Source organism: Urocitellus parryii, chromosome 1 (genome assembly GCF_045843805.1).
Source record: "Urocitellus parryii isolate mUroPar1 chromosome 1, mUroPar1.hap1, whole genome shotgun sequence".
NCBI classification, from domain to species: Eukaryota; Metazoa; Chordata; class Mammalia; order Rodentia; family Sciuridae; genus Urocitellus; species Urocitellus parryii.
This window is the reverse complement of record NC_135531.1, coordinates 94,169,218-94,188,948: the sequence shown is the minus strand read 5'-3', so window position 1 is coordinate 94,188,948 and position 19,731 is coordinate 94,169,218. Positions and strand designations below refer to the sequence as shown.

General features: G+C 55.3%; 1 protein-coding gene across 4 annotated transcripts in view; it reads right to left on the bottom strand.

Moving 5' to 3' along the window:
* Positions 1-2,291: 2,291 nt before the first annotated feature.
* Positions 2,292-19,731, bottom strand: part of Cxxc5 (CXXC finger protein 5) — a 33,214-nt gene continuing 15,774 nt past the window's right edge. For all 4 annotated transcript variants that reach the window (XM_026401223.2, XM_026401225.2, XM_026401224.2 and 1 more), the window contains exons 2-3: positions 4,689-5,795; positions 2,292-3,328 (exon numbers count right to left, since the gene is read on the bottom strand). In XM_026401223.2, coding sequence (XP_026257008.2) covers positions 3,284-3,328; positions 4,689-5,636 — 993 coding nt within the window. In that variant the 5' untranslated portion in view covers positions 5,637-5,795 and the 3' untranslated portion in view covers positions 2,292-3,283. The remainder of the gene's footprint in view (positions 3,329-4,688; positions 5,796-19,731) is intronic.

The following is a 19,731-nucleotide window of genomic DNA, read 5'->3' as shown; positions in this document are numbered from 1 at the left end:
GGGGAGGCTAAGACAGGAGTAGGAGGATTGGGAGTTCAAAGCCAACTTCAGCAATGTGAGCCGCTAAGCAACTCAGTGAGACCCTGTCTCTGAATAAAATACAAAAATAGGTCTGGGGGTGTGGCTCGAGTGTCCCAGACCCTCCCCCCCATAAAAAGAAAAAGGTCACTAGGAGGTCAGACTCCCAGCTGCAGCAAAGGGGAGTTGAGGAACCCTGGAGGGTATGGAAAAGGGCACACTACTCCCAGGGAAGTCTGCCTCTAAGTGCCTTGTGAGGCAGGGGAGCAGCGGGTGGGGTTTGTAGGCGTGCAAGATGGGGATGGAGTTGCCAGCTATAGAGAGGTGTGGAGCCAGGAGAGATGAGTGCCACACAGAGGTCAGAGGTGTCAAAAGATGAAGAGACTCATGACACATGGAGCAGAGACCATCAAGTTGGAGCTGCAGACAGCCAGCCAGAGACAGAGGCAAAGGAAGCAGGGCGAGCTCGGCGGGCTGGGGCTGGGGCTGGGGCTGGGGCTGGGGAGGAAAGGCCTGCTGCTGGCCACACCATGGAGGTGGGCGGCCTGGCTGGCTAGGGTGGCAGGGAGGATGCAGAGTCTGGGCAGAGGTGGGAGACGTTTTGGAGAGGTTTAAGTAGTAAGAGCAGCTGCCATTGCCTGAGTGCTGACGGTGGTTCGTGTGATCTCAGTTTCCCCTCAGGCCACTTTCTGTGGGAGAGATGATTATTGTCCCCTTTCCCGGATGAGGTAAATGAGTCCTCATCACATGTTCAGCCTCACAGCTATGTCCTCCCCCTGGCTTCCTCCAGACCCAGGAGGCAAGAGGTGGGAGAGGTGAGGGACTTTGAACTTGGGGTGACTGGGCTGGGAGGTGGGTCCACGCGACTCAACTGGGCCATGGGCTGGCACACTAAAAGCAAGGCCGGCTGAGTCACAGCACCCCCCCATAGGGACTGGCACCAGAGCCATCCACCCCACACCTGCAGGCGTGCCAATGAGGGCCAGCCGAGGCCATCTGCAGCCAGTGTGCTGCCAGCCCTGGTGGAGGCAGGCGGGGCCTCCAGCCAGCCCGGTGCCCCCTGCTGGCCGGGCTCCCCCTCCCACAGCCCTGGGGGTCCTCCCCACCCCCTTGAGATTCTGGAGGTGCTGCAGTCTGCCTGTGCTAGGGGTGAGGGTGCCCCCCAGCTGCCAACACCTCCCCCTACTCCCTGCTGGACACCCCCCTTAGGCAGAGCCGCCTGGAGAGATCACAGGCAGCCACATGAAAGGGAATTTTCCCAGGCAGAGATGCAGTTGAAAGCTGCCTCCCCGCCCCCGCCTGCCCCCGCTGTGCCAGGCCAGGCTGCTGAGCCCCTGGTGCTCCAAGGGAGCCTGCGACACCCGGGAAAGGACACCCGGGAAAGGGTTGGGGGTCAGCACCCCACCCCCCTGCTTTCTCTTTCCCAGAACAATGGCAGAGACAGCCCATTTCCCCCACCTCACCACCCACTCAGCTTTAGAAGTTGCCCCTTCCTTTGTTCTGAAATCCCTCACCCACCTGAAGCAGGGTTTCAACATTGTCAGGAAGTCCTTCCTTAAGTCTAGCCTCCATCTCTGCCAGGCTCAAAAGCAGCTGGGTGAAAATAATGCTTCCCCCAGTGGATGGATAGGAAATATCTTTCAGGCTGGCCTCTGTGATATGTAGAGAGGGGCATGCAACTGCCACTCCTTCCTGTTCAGGCTAGAGCATGTGGCTTCCTAGACCCTGTGGCTGTGTGTGTGATGACTTCCCCAGAAGTCAAGTCTAGCAACTCTTAGGCCTGAAGAATGGAGGGAGGGGTCTCTGTGTGCTTGGATACAACCTGGCCACAGTCTGAACCTGGGCTCAGACTGCTCCATGGGGAACAGAACAGTGGCTGGGGAAGTACTAGATCCCTGCCATGGCACAAGAAAGGAATGGGATTCCAAGAGGCAGCCCAGACCCCTCCTCAAGACTGCAGGTTGCTTTGCACCATGAGGCCCGATTAATCAAGGGGAATAGAAAACATGGCTCCAGGTGAGTGAGGATCCTGGCGGCCCAGGTTCTGAGGTCCGGGGTGTGAGCAGGCAGGTGGGGCGCTTCAGGATAAGCCCCTTCCAAGTGGAGGCCATTTCTATCCTCTCTCCAGGTTGCTCCTTACTGGATCCAGAAGGCCTCTCTTACCAAGAGACCCCACTCTAAATATCCCTGGGCCACCCTTCTCCCCCCTCAAGATGGTCCCAAAAAGCCCCAAACCAGCCCCCCAAAACCAGAGAGCAAGAATCCAGTGGTGCTTCAGTGACACAAACATGCATTCGTTTTATTCACAAAACAGCCTGGTTTCCTAAAACAATACAAACAGCATGTTCATCAGCAGGAAGCTGGCCATGGGCAGGGGGCCCCAGGCCGCAGGGGGCCCCCTGGGCACCCACCCCCACCGGCAGGGGACCACGCAAAGAAGCCCTTTCTTCTGCTGCTATTAGCGAAGCTGAAAAAAGGACTTATTTTCTCTAAGGGAAAGTAGCCAGGATTGGAAATATCAAGACACGGCCCCCCCCAGATCTCAGTGGATAAACAGAACTTTCATCTTTCCAAAATCATCACGGTTGGGGTGGGGGGGAATCCCGGTCAGGGACAGTGGGTGTAGCATGGCTGGCCTGGGCCCGGGGGTGGGGGGTGCCCCCTCCCTGCAGCGAGCTCCCACCGACAGCTCTGCACACGTGGATGGATACAGAAGGGGCTTCTACACGGCGCCATCAACAATCTCTTTATAAACGTGAGTGGATTCTCCAGGCAAACTATGCACTATTTCATGATCGGAAAGAATCAAAGGAAGTTTAAATGAGGGTGGAGTTAAACTGTGCTAAATTACAGTAGTGCTTATTAGTAACTAGATTTCAAAAGGTTACAGAAAATTTACATTCTCTACACAAAAACGGCATCTCCTGCACAGACAACATCGACATCGACACAGGAAGGAGACTGATTGTCCATTCTTTGCCCAGGAAGTCTCGGTACTTTATAGATTCGTCTTTACCTCTTTGTTGTTGCTGTTGTTCTTCCGAAAAAGCAGTTAAATTTTTTTCTTTTCTTTTTTATACTAGGGACGTGGAGATGTTAAAACGACAACAAAAAATATATATATAAAAACAGGAATGAAATCTGTGAGAGAATATTTTTGGTTCTAAAGACGGGTGCATCCGTTTGTCTTCGCCCGAATCCCTTGCCGGAGACCACGCGAGCAGTGACATTGCACGGAGAGGGCAGCTTTGGATTCCCGCCGCCGTCACTGAAACCACCGGAAGGCGGCTCCCGTCGGAAGCATCACCTTCTGGCGGGGCGGGAGACAAAAACAAGGAGAGAGTTCAGTCAGGGTCCAGGTGGGCCAGGCGCAAGATGCTCCCCGTGGACGGCCTCATGGCGGAAGGGTGGGCCTGGAGTAAAGGCAGCCACCCCGTAGAGTTCCTGCTATCCTGGCCAGGCCAGGCCAGGCCAGAGAAGGAGCTGTGACCGCTGGAGGGCCCAAAGCACCCTGAGGCCTCCCGAGCCACTGTGCCCAGGAACCCTCTTTCCATAGGAAAACCCCTTCCCCTGGCCCAAAGGCACAGAGCACCCGATGGCCATGCTGCAATCTGGGGGCTGTGTCCATGTTTCTGTCAAATCAGCGTGTGCACTGGCTATGTACAGGGGGTGTCTGTCGCGCTCTGCTAGACTGTGAGGTGCACGTGGAGCAGTGTGGGGAAGGAGGGTAACTGGTGGTCAACAAGCAGCTGTGTCTATAATGAGATATGAGGACCAGGCAGGTGTGCGTGCTTCTCTACACCAGACGAAAGTGGGTGCCTTTGTTTGCAAATAGGCAAACACACCCATGAGGTCTGGGGCTGGAGGGGGTGGCCAGGGGCCATGGCCAGGATACCATTGTTGTTTTCCAACCATTCTGGAGATTTGCGTCAAGCCCACTGGTAGAGGGGCGGTGCCAGGGGCAGGGGACAGAGCAAGCTGAAAAGATGCTTTGTACCCAGGCCTGGCACTCCAGCTAGGTTGTCACGTCTGGGGGCACAGAGACAGGCCCTGCCACAGGGTGGAGAGAAAGCAGCATGGGAACTTCTTTGCCTTCTCTAAATCCACCCCATGGTAGACAGGCCCTTGCTGACTTGCCCGTACTGCATCCAGGCTCATGGCCACCCCAGCCCAGGCCCCCAAATCCGTGAACTTGGTGCACAGATTCAGGAATCTTCCAGGCCTCAGCGTAGGGCAGACTGGACTGGAGCTGCTCTACCCTTGGGAGGCCTTGGGGGAAAGGCTGAGCTCTACGGGCACAGGGGACAGAATCCCTCAAAAGGGACAGGGGACAGTTCCAGAATCTCAGATCACGGATTGGATGCTGTAGGACATGTGTCAGAGAAACGGGACCTATATGGTAATCTCAATCCTTGACCCAGAGCCCAGGTGGGGCATCGGCATCCCAGTGCCTTGCAAACTACAGCCTGTTCAGGTTTCAGGATGTGGCTCTGACTTTTAGGGCAGTGAACTGGTTGGTGTCTTGAAGCCAGACCCCCAGGCCCCAGGACTGGCCGGGCCTTCCCCCAGACACTTGCCCAGGTAGGAAATTTGGGCTCCAGGGCTGGGGGATGGGTTTGGACTGCCAGACGGATCAAGAGCCCACACACCTCCCTCTAAGGAGCCGTTACCTCCAGAGCAGCGGAAGGCTTCTTTTTGAGTTCCTCACATTTTCTGAATTTGCAAATCTGATGGCCAGTCTTTCGGTTCCTACAACTGCTGCACTGCTCACAGTTGATGCGCCGCCGGCAGGGCGCACACATGCCGCAGCGTTTCCGCTTCTTCTTGCCCGAGCTGATGGCAGAGGCTAGCTCTCCCTGCATGGGGTACTCGGCCAGGCCGGCCATGTGCAGCGCGCTCTCGGCCAGGAACACACCTGCGGGGGTCATGATGAAGAGGCCTGGGTTGATGGGGAAAGCGCCCAGGTAGGGGAAGTCGGACTGGCCATTGAGGGCCTCGGCGCCCGCCACGGCCTCCATGTCGGGCAGGCCAGCGCCCGCCTCGCTCATCAGTGGTAGGTGCTCCTGCACCACGCGCTTCAGCATCTCCGTGGACTGCGCGAACTGCTGCAGTGTCAGCTGTCCCTCAGCTGCCAGCTCCGAGGCCCGCTCTGCCTTGCTCAGCAGGCTGGCGACAGCACCACTTTTGTGCTTTGAGGTAGGGTTGCTTTTGTCCACTGCCATGGCTGCCGCCAGGTCGTGACCATTGGCCAAGAGGGAGGCCGCGGCCGCAGCAGCCGCTGCCTTGTCAGCAGACTCCCCGCCCATCAGGCTGCCACTGCCACCACTGCCACCAAAGGAAGAGTAGTGGGAAAGGGGACGGGAACGACGCAGACTCTTGTTCAGGGGTTCGCTAATGATGCCACTCTTGTTCCGACGCTCTGGGGGTGGTGTGTCATCTGCCACCGAGGCTGACGCAGCAGTTGCCACTGCTGCACCCTTTTCAGTTGCTCCTGCCTTTGGGCCACTGCCACTGCTGCCACTGCTGGTGGTGGTGGTGGTGGTACTGCTGCTGCTGCTGCTGCTGCTGCTGTTACTACTGCCGCCAGCCTCTTGGGAGCCACCGCTGAGGCTCGACATGGTGGGGCCAAGGCCCAGACCCTGCTGCAGAGGGAGGCTGCCAACTGCTGGGGTTCACAGGCAAGTGTTCGGCCCTGCTGCCCACAAAGGAGGTGCCTGGTGGGCCTTGCTGCTCAGGGCCGGCACATGGTCAGGTGTCCCCGTGGAAGAGTCTTTACTCTGTTGGGACAAGAGAATATAGGGTGAGAAGAGCAGCAAATCCCTCCTCCTTCAACTTCCCCACCATCACCACGGTAACCACCACCAGACTGATGAGGCATTTATTAAGTGCCAAGCCCACCTTGGTCAGGGAATTTTTTATTTGTACCACCTCAGTTCTAAGACTCAGAAGAACCCTGCAAAGTAGTGGCTGGTAATCCTCTATTTCACAGATGCGGAAAACAAGGTCTAAGAGTATTACTAGCCCAGACTACAGATGGAGCTCAATGGCAGAGTGCTTGCCTAGCATGCATGGGACTCTGGGCTCCATCCCTAGCGCTGAAAAAGGAAAGAAAAAAAAAAAAAAAAACTAGCCCATGGACACATGGCTCTCAGGTGGCACAGTGCAGGCTCAGACCACAGCTCCAAGACATGGATTTGTCCTGCTTTGTTCTAGAAGACCTGGTAGAGACAGGCACTCCTTCCTTGCTGGGGTGGAAAAGAGCTGGAGATACTTATTAACCTTGGAGGATTAAGGTCACTTCTACTTTCTAACCTTCCTGCCCTGGACCTTCCTAGGGAGAGGAGTGCTTAAAGGTATATATCAAAAAGTCTGGGAAGCTGTTCTTGGATTCTCGTTTGGAGATTTCTAATATACATCTGCTATTTCAAGGCTCTGACAAGTACTAGAGGAAAAGGAACCTGGTTGCTATGTATAAACCAGAGTCCCCAGAGTCTGCCAACAGAGTACAGAAACCTTCCTTTTCTTTCCTTCCTTCGTGTGTGGCGCACGCGTGTGAAATCACGAGTGTTCTACACTGAGCTACATCCTCAGCACTTTTTTATTTTTAGGTAACAGGGATTGAACCCAGGGGTGCTTAACCACTGAGCCATATCCCCAGCCCTTTTCTATTTTTTTTTTTTTTTTTAAATTTTGAGACAGGGTCTTGGTAAATTGCTTAGGGCCTCTTTAAATTGTTGAGATTGGTTTTGAACTTGTCCTCCTGCCTTAGCCTCCTAAACTGCTGGGACTATAGGCATGAGCCATTGTGCCTGGCCACTTTTTATTTTCATTCGAGACAGGGTCTTACAAAGTTGTTAAGGATCTTGCTAAGGTGCTAAGATTGGCCTTGAACTTGAAATCCTCCTGCCTCAGCCTCCTAAGTTGGTGGGAGGACATAGGCCAGGTTTAGAATCCTTATTTCAAGGAACATCTAACTTCCTACTAGAGAGCAGGCAGCACTGAACCAGAGGACAAGCCTTCCCCTGAGAGGGGGACAACATGCCTATGCATATACTTCTTCCTCAACTCCCAAACCACAGTCATTATCATCTCAGACTCTACTCTCATGTCTACTTGGGTCTCTGCTATGCTCTGGCCTGGCTCCCAGATACAGTAGGGGCAGAGGCCTCACAAGATCTGTCAAGAGTCTGGCCTGGGTGAGGTCCACATGAGAACCCAGGGGTGGACTGCAGGCAGGAGGGGACCCTGGCTGGGGCAGGCAGGAACCAAGAGCAGCTGTGACCCTAGAGGAGTGGAGCCACGTAAAAGTGTGTCCTTTAGCCGCTTCCACGTGTGCCCCTTCCCAAGACAAGGCCTCTGTATGCGGGCTTCAAGGGTAAGGCATCTGAGCAGCCAGCCTCCACAGCTGGAAGGAATTGGCCCACATGGAGCAGGGTGGCAGTTTCCTCATCAGTTCTGGCTCTCTAGTGTCCCTTCTCTGCCTGCTTCTAAGTCAGCACCTGTCAGAAGAGGGGTGGGAGGACAGGGCCCAGCAGCTGGTGGCTCAGGGGGGAGGCACACATCTGGTGAACCCCGTCCTGCCCTGGGCTTGAAGGAGGGAACACATTGGATCTTTGTCCCCAGACAACCCTATCATCCCCCAGTCCAGCTGCCCCCGACACTCAGCCTGTCCCAGAAGATCATCTAGTCCTTGGCATTATAGAGGGGGAAATGGAGACCCTGAGCAGGCAGAGCCTGCCCCAAGACTGCCAACAAGTGACCACAAAGAGGGACGAACATGGTCAAGGAAAAAGCTCCAGGGTGAGGCAATGCTGGCGTCAAGAGCCGCAAGTTCCCTGGCCCACCCCAGCGACATGAGCCCACCAAGACTCCTCCCTAGTGAAGGCAGATGCCTGAGGAGGAAGAGCTGGGCAAGCTGGCTTGAGTCCAAGACAGACCCAGGAGGGCCTGGCAGTGTCCTGGAGGGGCTAAGGGGTCAGAGGTCAGAGATGTAGTGAGAGCAAAAGGTCCACATTATGTCCAAGGATCAATTCTTCAGCTCAAAGACTGGTGAGGCTTCAGGCATCAGAGACCCTGGTTAGGGGTAGCGGTCCAGGGCTAGTGGAGATGAGGGTGGTCACCACCGAGTCACCTCTCCTAGCTCCTGCTCATCTGAAAGGCCAACATGCCCTGGACCACACCCCAGCAGCTCCAAATACAGCAGAAGGGAAAAGGCAGGGTCTTCACGCTATAGAGGTAGGGCAGGGAGCACTCTGCACCCCGGCCCCTGCGTGCGTCCCCCACTTCTGTGGCCTGCTGGCTGGTGGCAGAAATCAATAGCTGCATTAACGCTGCTCTTGCTCTGCTCGTCAGCTCCCTCCCTCCTCGCAGCTCCAGAATCTGGCTCTGCGTGCCGGGCGGGCAGGTCAATTAGAAGTCAGCTCCCTCCAACAGCCGGCCCGCGTTGGTTCAGGGCTGGCGCTCTGGCTGAGCCCCTGCTTTTGTCTCCAACCTGAGTCTCTCTTGGTGGGTACAAACCTCCTGTTCTGTTCATTGCTGGCCCCCTCTTAGAATTTCTCTGACCCTCTACTTTACTGTCCTTCCTCAGGGACCACCTGGCCCTAGCTCCCCAGTTCCTGGAACATGATCATGAGCTTGGGACAGAGAATGTGATGTTACTAAACAGGTGCTGCAGGCAGAACATTGGTGTGTCAGCTCCAGAAGCTGAAGGTAGGGGAGGATACACAAGGGGGACTGGCCCCAGGGGGTTAATTGTCCTCAAAACCCCAGAAAGGGCAGACAACTGCATTTGGTTTTCACGGCCTCTTCCTTAAGCTTGTTCCAAATTTGCCCCTGAACCTGCTCATCTCCTTCAGACCTTGGGAAAAGCTGATGCCCTGGTCCCAGTGGACCCCTGATCACGGACCCCATCTGCCCTACTCACAGAAGGGGAGGACATGGAAGCGACATTCTCCTAGGACCCGGCCTTCTACTACAGGGCACACAGCAACATCTCCCAGGCCAGGAAGGGCCTGGCAGTGCCCAGGCAAGCAGGGGAGGAGCTGGGGCTGCGTTGAAGCGGAGCGGGAATGAGCGGGAGGGAAAGCTGGCGGGCAGGCGGGCGGCGGCGGGCGCATCCATCATCGGCCCTGCCAGGAACGCATCCAGCCCCCAAAAAGAAATACTGCGCCTGAGGAGGGACAACAAAGGGCTCCGTTTCATCAGCAATGCGGAGCCAGCGCCCCGCCGCCCCGCCAGCCGCGGTCAGCCCACAAAGGACCCCTTTGTCCATGCAGGAGCCGGGCGGGCGAGAGCTGGGACCAGGGGCTGACGGGCGGGGACAGAGCCTAGGGGGCAGGGGAACAAGTCATGGAGAGATGGGGACACAGGAGGACATAGCGGCAGAAGAACAGAGACAGGTGGTAGGGATAGAGAATGGAGAGACAGAGGTAGGTTTGAGAACAAGGGACCTGGTGAGGAGGGGGCAAGGGTCAAAGTTAGAGGACAAAGGGCAGATAGGGGACCAGAAACTGGGGTGATGGGGCTCAGAGAGATCTAAGGACCCAAGGTACCTAGTCTGGGCTCAGGTCTTCAGGGTCTAAGAGATCCATAGCCCTGAGAGTCCTAGACCCCAGGGGCATAAGGACCAAGAGAAGCAGTTGGACAAGTCTGCAGAAGGAGACCAGCTGAGATCCACCAGGCTTGGGGAGAAGAGAAGGAGAGAGGAGGGTAGAGGGCAGTAAGTTCTTGGCCACAGGACCTGGCCATGGGGCCAACACCTTTTGTGGCTACACTGGGAAGAGAAAGTCCGAATAGGGTCACCCTGCTACAGGGGACCACTCCCTGCCTCTACCCTAGAAGGCACAGATCCTCTACTTCCGGATCCAGTGTCAACCAAAGTTGACATGCCGGTTCCCTTAACTAATCCTATCAGCTTGCATTTATTGAGGACCTACTGTGTCCCAGTGTTCTTATGCTTCACATGTTAACGGAACCCAAGGAGAGAACTATTAACCAATTTCAGAGATGAGAAAACTAAGGCTCACTGCAGTTCAAGCAGTCTGCCCAGGGTCAAAGAGCTGGTGCCCAGTAGGGGCAGAGCTTGAGCCTGGAGCTCAAGTATTAGTCACCCTGCTTTGTGACTGCCTTTGTTCTATTTGGGCAATTAACAAGAATGGCCCAGGGCAAGGTGACCCAGTTAGCCAACACCCCCCCACCCCAGAACTGTTACCATGCCTGTCACCTCTCTGTGGTCAGGGGCCAGCTGTCACAGACCCCAGGGGAGTGCCCCCACCTGGGGGCTTGGAGATGCACAGGCAGGAACTCAGAATGCTAGACCAGCGATGTCATAATGCCAGCAGGCAATGAGGTCACTGGAGGTAGTGGTGGTACCCTCGCTCCACCCTCAGCCCCAGAAGAGCTTCCCTTCACTCCTGTAGGGCTGGGCAGCGCGGGGGAGGAGGTCATACTGTGTGCCCAGACATACATGTACACAGGTGGTCCACAGCTGGATGTTCCAGATGTTTGGCTGCACACAGACCCTCTACCACCTACCTGTTCCAGTGGCAGCCCTTGCCCTGTGATACTTGAGGAACAAAAGGACACAGACTCCGGTCTTGCCTCCAGGAGTGCACGGGAGTTGGACTGGTGGCCACACGAGCCAGTGGGAAGCAAGAGCTGGAATGGGACAGAGCAGGGCAGGAGGCCTTCCTGGAGGAAGGGGCTGCCACAGAGGTTCCCAGAGAGGATGCCGCCTGAAAGCATCACTTAAGAAGCAGGGAGGCAGGTGTGAGGTGTGGCCATGAGCTTGAATGGGTCTCAACTGAACAGGGCCTTGAGACCAAGGGCATGATTTTTAAAAACAGTTTTATTCAAGTATAGCTTACATACTGTAAAATCTGCCCATTTTTAAGGGTGTAATTCAATACACCCTTATATATAAGATTTTGAGTACATTTTTTACTGTGCAATAGTCACCCCTTTCAAGTACAGGGTTTGTCTAAGACACCTACCCTCCTTGATTCCTTGCTAGCTGTACCAGTCTTCCAGGTCTTTCCTGCCTGCAGATGAAAGGCCTTCTGGAGGAGACTGCATTTGGGGACCCCAAGGCACTGGCCACCTGGATGATAGTAGGTGGGCTCTGCAAACCCACATGCCCTGGCACAAGTCCATTTCTACAGTTGCTCAGAGCCCCACCACAGCCCTCCACCCACTTTGGTAAAGTGGTCTCCTCGGTCTCCAAGGCGAGATGGACAGACAGATGGCATGCAGACCTGTGGTGGCAGGAAGTGCAGACCACAGGCTACGGTGGGTGAACTAAGCTGAGCAATGGTGTGTGTGTGTGTGTGTGCGCGTGCGCATGTGCGCTCTGTCTCTGATCTCCATGATTCAGCCTGGGGAGTTTCCAGAGGGGAAAAAGCCCCACTCAAGTCCAGGAGAAACACCCTGTGACAGTGATCTTGGAGACAGAAACACAGCCCCAGCTGATACCATAACCCCAAGACCAACCGTCAAGGACAGAAAGGGCACTGTGGTCGCACTTCCTGGACTCTACCCTGACATCTGGCCTTCCTCTTAAACCCCTTCTCCTAGGGCAGGTGCCACCCCTTACTTAGTCTGAAACAGGCTGAGACACAAGTTTCCAGAAAAACCACAGGAGCATGTGGGCCTCTGTTCTTCTTCTAGAGCTCCCCAATACAGTGGGCGGAGAGGCTCAGCCCATTCATGGAGTAGCACCCTAAACCCCAGGCAGCAGGTGTGCTCTGACCTGGGTTCTAGGGAGTGGGACAATGAGGAGCCTAGGATGCCTCTGAAAGACAGAACCCTCCTCAACTGACACCTCCTACAGGCCGGATTCTGAAGGCTTTAAAGGACCGGGCAAGTCTTTCCTTATTTTGTGACTTTGGCATACAGCCTTTGAACCCTGTTTCCTCATGTCACATAGGACCACAAGGGTCACAACTAACACACTCCTTCCTCTGTGCCAGACATCATGTATGCTTTACCTCACACCCACCCTCTGAAGGAAGAAGTGGACTGCCCTGTTTAGGGCAGGCAATTTGATGAGCAGTTGTGATGTACATAAAATGCTACCCTGCCTACTGGTGACCCCTGGATCTTGGGGAGTGCTCTGTCCTTTGGAGTTCCTGTGTGAGGTGTGGGTTTGTGGCCCTGCCCTTTCCCATCTGAAAAATATGAAGAATGGTTCTTTCCTGGGCCGGGGGTGGGGATAAAGGGGATTGAACTCAGGGGCACTCAACCACTGAGCCACATCCCTAGCCCTATTTTGTGTTTTATTAGAGACAGGGTCTCACTGAGTTGCTTAGCTCCTTGCTGTTGCCGAGGTTGGCTTTGAACTCACCATCCTCCTGCCTCAGCCTCCCAAGCCACTGGGATTACAGGCTTGCGTCACCAAACCTGGTAGAATGGTTCTTGCTCCTCAGCCCAAACTGCAATGACCCCACAGGGTCCCATGGGGAAGGAGAAAGATACGGGGCGGGCGGGGGGAAAGATTCCAAATAGTGACTCCCCATCTACCCTCAGAAGGCCTGAATCAATGATATGACTTGCAGGGAGGGAAGCAGACCTGAAGAGAAGGGTTTTGAACAAGTCACATGGTTTAGAATGAGCCCCAGATGATGCATAGCTTACTGGGGCAAGTAAGTGCTTCTCCAAAGGACATGACAATGGCAGGTCCACTAAGAATAAGCACTCACTCTCTGCCAGGTCCTATGCATTTTACCACTGGATTCTCTCTATATCCCTTTATTTTGACTGTCATCATCCTCATTTTATAGATGAGGCAACTGAGGCTTAGGGAGATAAAGTTACTTAAGGTCACGAGGTCAATAGGTGGCAGAGCCAGGACTTAAATCCAGGTCTGTGTTATTCCAGGGCCTGGCTCTCCAAGGACTCCAAGGAAAATGGTGAGAGGGATGTCAGCTGGAATATGAGGCCCAGTTCAGCTCTCAGCCTGGGGTTACCCCAAAGTTCCCCATGGGTCTTGGGGGGTGGTTCTCAGGCTTTGGGCAAGTCACCTTAGGGCACTGTTGCAGCAAAGTCCTCAGCTGTACCTCAAGGCCCAGGAAGACAGGGGAAGGGGCTCTGGGTGGGCCGGACAGGCCAGGCTGGGCCAGAGCTCCGGGCATTCCGGCAGCCTCCGCAGGAAGCAGAACGGGACGGAAACCGGCTCCTGCCGCCTCCCCCAGAATCCTGTGGGCAGCCCAGCCGGCTGCACAGAGGCCCTCTTTGTGCCTGCCCCAACCCGCCACCAGCGGCTGGCCCAGGGTTTTGAGTTTCCTGGGGGGTGGGGGCCCAGCCACCACTAAGCCTCCAGCTACCTCCCTCTCTTGGGGGCAGTCACAGCAGTCCACAGCTGGAGGAGGAAGTGAGTGGACGGACAGGGCTGCCCAGAGACCTTGGGGACCTGGGGTCTGCCCACACCCCATTTCCCCAACATTCACATATCTTAATCGGGGGTGATAGAACCCAAGCAGTCATCCCCCTGAGCCTGTTGGCAGCCACCAAACCCATCATGACCCACTTGGACCCACCCCCCCATCCCACTGCTCTTGGGTCAGAGCAGTGCACATGAAGAGACTGGCCAGGTGCAGGGGGGATGTACATCTGTCCGGCCACCATTTCCCACTTTCAGGACACAGAGGGCACATCAAGCAGAGTCCTCAAGTTCATGTCCCAAATTTCAGGAGACAAAAGTCCCTAGAGTATATAACTGCACAAGAAACAAGGGCACGGGGGCAGAGTGTGTGTTGCGAGGAGCAGCACTATGTATGCGTGTATGAGTGTATGGTGTGTCTAAGTATTTATTTGGCACTAGGGATTGAACTGGTACCATAGGGCTTAACCACTGAGCCCTTTTTTATATTTTATTTAGAGACAGGGTCTCTCTGAGTTGTTTAGGGTCTTGCTAAGTTGCTGAGGCTGGCTTGGAACTCATGATCCTCCTGCCTCAGCCTCCTGAGCCGCTGGGATTCCAGGTATGTGCCACCATGCCCGGGATGAGTATATTTAAACGTGTACTGGAAGATATGCCAGACAACTGCATGCTATGTGTGTGTTCGGTGGACTGTGGCTGTGCCCAGGTGCATGTGTAGTTTCAGATGTCACCCTTGGTGGACTGGACCGCACTGCTGTTCTCACAAGTTTTATATGCCAGCACAGGTGGAGGTGTCTGTGTGACCTCCCTGTGTGTAAGATAGAGGTGTGTGCTGTCCACACCTGTGAATGTGTGCAGAATTGTGTGGTGTATAAGTAGATCAGTTTACATGGCAGGAGGATGTCTGTGCAGATCAACCTGCCTGCACCACGGGAACACCAGTGTGTGCACACTGAGCTGTCAGGGGCACTGGGAAGGATGTGAGGCTGCAGCCTGACTGGGATGAGGATGGTAAGGATAGGAACTAGTGTCAGCTGCTAGGGCCTCTATGGAAACAGGAAGCTGCCCACAGGTGCACCTGTGCTGTGGTGGGGGCTGGGCTATACCCAGGTTCAGTCTGTCCCTGTGAGAAACCCATGGTTCTACTAGCAGAGAACCTGTCTGGGCCATGAGGGAGGCACCTGTCTTGTCTGCTGTTCAAGGTCCAACAGCTCTGGCCTGAGCACAGGAAAAAAAAAAACAACTGGAAAACAAAGCCCCCAGACCGCAGGCCTTCCCTGCAGAGGCATGGGGGAGGCAGCAAGAAGGGGAGGGAGGGAGGGAGGGAGGTGTCGCTGCAGCCCCGGAACACAAAAATAATGAGGCGAGAGGGGCCATGGGGCCGAGCCGGCTGGTTCCGGAGTCGCTATCTGACCTTGACAGATGCCACAGCTGGGCGCCTGGAGAGGAGCTGCCGCCACCCGCCGCCACTGTACAGCAGACCCCCCCACCTCCCCTAGGCCAGGGTCGATGGAGGCTCAGGCAGGCCAGCCACTGGCAGCTCCCTACCAGGCGTGAGCAGGGAGACCTCAGTGTGCCTCCCAGAAGCCAGGTGGAGAGGAGAGAGGAGAGAGAGGGTCTGGAGGCAATAGTGAGGCGGGAATGAGGTCTCCCGAGGGTGCCCTAGCCCTCAGGTGTGGCTGTGTGTGTGAGAAACCCACAGAGCTTGTCATTGTGCTTGTGTAGCTTGGCTATGCTGCCAAGTAAGTGTGGAGAAGGGAAGCAAAGTGTGAGTGTGGATGTGACAGAGACAAAGATTGTGCTGTGTGCATCTGTCCTTGGGGTCACACAGAACTAGAGGGACAGGCTAATGTTCCTAAAGTGGGTGTGGACACATCACTCAGGGGTGGTCAGTGATTACTACCCCACCCCCTTCCAGAGCTATAGCTGTCCTGGAGGGCACAAACCACACTTGGGCTAGGAGTGGGGGGAGGACAAAGAGAGCCATAACAGCCCCCAAGTCCTATCATTTGCAGATGGAGGAGAGGTACCCTACCACCCTTCCTAGCCTACCCTCTCTCCCACTGTGGTAGACGTGTCCACACTCAGTAACAGGCACAGGGCTGGGCACGCCACTCTGGGGATGACAGCAAGGGGCCAGGGTGTGAGCTGCAGGAAGGGATGCTGGGCTGGAGGTGGATTAGCAATTCCGAGCACTGGCTGCATAATTAAAAAATCATTACGGAAGGCAGGCGGGCAGAGCTGAGTGTGAGCTCACGCTTGGAGCGGGCGGGGACACAGCCATGGTGCTCCCCCTCAACTGCTTCCCCGAGGAAAAATCCCACCTGCTAATATAATTATGGAAAAACACTAGCACGGAAATTCTGTTTCAGCAAACAACGGCCTGAATGTCCAGGGCCTGCCTGGCCCCCCATATAGCTAGCAGGCTGTCATTGGTATCCAGGGCTCACAGCAGGGAGGCAGGCCCTGTTGGGTCCAGATTCTGACCTCCACACCTTAGCACCTCCAGAGAGGAGAGGAAAGTGGTTGGGGTGACATATAAAGCCCAGCTCCCCAAGTCCCAAATCCAGGAGGAAACTGGTGGGTCTTGATAGTTTACAAATGGGGAAACTGAGACTAAGGAATCTAAATAAGGTCACTGACTGAGGCAAAGCTGAGCAGGCAATGGATGCCAGGAACCAATGCAATACCCAAGAGCTCAGCACTGCCCTTCCCCTGTGGCCCAGCTACCTTCTCATCAGCCACCCGCAGCCCCTTCTGCTCTGGCTGCTGATAAGCATCTCTCCCTGACTCTGAAGGAGACCTGTGCACCCCAGCACCTCAGGAGCTGTGCTCCACCGTGGGGGGGTGCTGGATCCCAGGTTCCAGTTCAGACACAGGGCGTCCTGGGCTCATCTGGGTTAAGCCAGGCAAGCAGAGCTGGCTCCTGCCTGAGAAAGGCGGCCAGCTCTGGGGCACAGGCCCCAGAAGGACAGGAACAGCCGCCATCACCTCGGGCCTGGAGCGGGCAGCGGGCGGCGCGGGGAGGGAGCTGGGCCTAATTAGTCGGCCTGGGACCCGGCGGGCGCCGGGCGGCAGACGCGGCGGCCGAGCCGCACAGGCACGTCCGCGGCCGGCCGGGAGGCGGCGGGAGCCGGGAGGCTGTGGCGCCCTGAGACGCGGCGGGGCAGGCGGCCTGGGAAGGCCTGGGCCAAGGAGATTCCGCAGCGCGCAGGCCTGCCTCCCCTCACTCTCCGGTGCCACCAGGCGCAGCAATTAGAGGCTTTCAAAGTTTGTCCTTAATTGGTTTCATTTTTGCCTCATAAATGATTCATGGCCCCGGAGGTCTGGGAGGCGGAGGGAGTGGCAGGGGAAATTTGGGGAGGATTTCGCCTGGGGCCAGCCCCCCTACCTGGTTGGGGAGGGGCATGGCTCCAGCCCAGTGGATGAGAGGGACTGGGGAAGCCTTGGGCAGGTGGGACCCTGCAGCAAAAATAAAAACCCAGGCCTTTTTACAGCTAATTAGGCACTGCAACTTCTCTGCAGACCAAGAGCTGTGTCCAGGCCCAGCTACCACAGCTGCTGGGCCCTGGGAACATGAACAATAACGCAATGACAACAAAATAACAACGTCAGAAGTAATAATAACGGTGGCAAACACTCAGAGCTTTTACTAGGTCCAAGCACCAGCTAAGAACAACATAGGCATTATCTCTTCAGCTCCCCACCTCCCAGCACTAAACGAAGAGGTACTTAAATCCCTGTTTTACAGATGAAGAAACTCAGGCTCAAAAAGATTTAAGGTCCCCCCCACCCTGCCTTTAAAAAATATTTTTTAGTTGTGATGGACACAATTACCTTTATTTTAATGTGATGCTGAGCATCAAACCCTGTGCCTCACCTGTGCTAGGTGAGCAGGGAGAGCACCCTATCACTGAGCCACAACCCCAGCCCAAGTTCTGCCCTTTGACCCCTGCCTGATGTCCGAATCCCTCACTCCCCAAGGTCACGGACAAGGATGAAAGTCTGGTATTAGGAACATAGCCTGTCAGGTGGGCCAGGGCCCCCAGGAAATCTAGGAATGGTAATTATTTCTTCAGGGAAGGCCCCAGAGGGCACCAAGTGGTCCTACAACCACCTAAGCCAACTTAACTCTGCCCCTCAAATAGGCTGCATGACCTTGGCTGAACAATGTCTTCATGTGACCCACATGTAAGATGGAAACACACAGAAGTCCTATGACCAATGGGTCTGTCAAGTGCTAACCCTGTGCTGGGCACCGAGACAGTGAAGAAATTTCATGGAACTCACCTCAGGGACATACACAGAAGAATTTAACAATTTGTGCAGAGAACCTTGAATATTCAGCCAGGGGGCTAACGGGATGGGGAAGGATGGGGACATAGAAGGGAGAGTTTCTTGGAGGAGGCGAAGTGGGCAAAGGAAGTTCCCTATTACCCCATACTCGGCCCACACAGGATGGTCAGGGTGTGGGTATGGCCACAAAGATTGGGGTCAGGCCTTGAAGAAACCCAGAACTATGGACACACCAGACAGATGTGAGATATGAAGTTCCCAGATCTGCCTGCCCATGAAGGGTACTTTTTTCCCCTGAGGGTGGATGCTGGATAACTGACACCCTCCACCCAGGCCTGCTAGTTGTTTGTTCTTGGCTGCTTTGCAAACATCACCTCCTCTCAGATTCTTCAGTTCCTTGGTCCCAACCCCACGCATTGAGTTCCCCTCCCAAACCCACTGGCCTCTCAGGCCCCATTGACAGCTCGGTCCCATGTGGTTGGCTCCCTTCTCTCCCACCCAGCCCGCCTCCACCACGCAGTGAAAAAGCCTGGTGCCAGGGCCAAACACTTCAAGTGGTTATGCCTCCCTGTACTGACCATGGCTTCTGAATGGCTATGTGATCACTCCTACTTCTTAGATGAAGAAATGAGCCTCAATGAAAGGAACTGCCCAAGGTCACAGAGCTTGGGGAACCCGGACCAACAATCTGGAGAACCCCTTGTTTCTCACCTAGGGATTTAGGACCCTGACCTGTCCCAGGCCTGCCTACCTCTTGTCTCAGCCCTTCCCCTACCTGGAGAAAGTCTGCCCACACTCCTCCAGAAATAGGGACTTAGTTCAGCTGAAGCTTGTGGTCAGTGGTCCTGTGGGGAGTCCAGAGGAAGTGGGGGTCCACATGTACCCCAAGACCCTTGAGGTATGTTGCCTCCAGTCTCATCCCAGCTGGGTCTTGCTGAGGATTGGGTGTGGGAAGCCCCTACCTGTATACACAAAGGACAACAAATATGTTGGTGGGGCAGGGCAGTGGGAGGAGAAGGATACAAAATAAATACTGCTGGGGTGATGGGTTGGAGGGGGCTGGCTATGTTCCATGACCCCCTCCTTAGGGAACAGTCAATTTTAAGGGCTCTATCACCCACTCTTTGAAGGGGGCTGCTTATGGGATTCCAAAGAGCTGGGGTGTTCATCCCTTGGGATGAAGACTAAGCTTCATGCCCCTACTACTTGATGCTGCTAGAGGACAGGTACAACAACCTGGGCATTTGCACAATGGGCCCAGTAGTGTCCTTCCGGCCCTTTGCAAAAAGCTTTAAGAATAGGCTTAGCGGTTTTTCTTGAGAAAAGAAGTTTGAAAAAAAATGGACAAAACATTCATTGGTCTATATTGGCTGGGGGTACTTGAGACACTGGGATCCACGTACAGTGGAAGCTGACAATGGCTCACCAGACACACAAACAAGTGGCTAAGATTCACCTTCAGTGAGTCTAGTCAATAAACCCTGTCTGTGTGCCCACTCTGGGCCAGAACACTGGTCTGCTCTTTGCTCCTCACTGTCCATCTACCTGTCTCAGGGCTGCCCAGCTGGGTCACTGGGGTCCCCCTCCCCAGCCTGCCCAGGAAGCCACATGTCTCCTGTGGGTCAGCACTGACGTCAACAAGACCAGCCGGGCGTGGAGCCCGCCACCTCCGGAACCACCAATTAATTAACTTTTCTCAAATTAATTTCCCAAGCAAAATTCCATAATTACATGTGTCTCCATCAGCCCAAGCTGAGCAGGCAAGAGGACCCCACATGAGGTAGAACATGGAATGAGGGGTGTCCACGCTAGCCCTGGGACCAGGTTAGAGAAGCCACTGGGGATTTGGTTTCACTGTGGCAGTGTGTTTACTTGGCTTCCTTATGGGTAGGGGGCCAAGAGGCCAGAGCCCTCAGCCAGTAAGCCAGAAGGCAGGGACTCAGAGACCTGTGGCCTGCCCAGCTCATCCTGCTGCCCCCATCCTCCACCCCAGTGCCCCTAAACCACAACGGATTTTGGCATGGCCCAGTAGCAGTACAGGC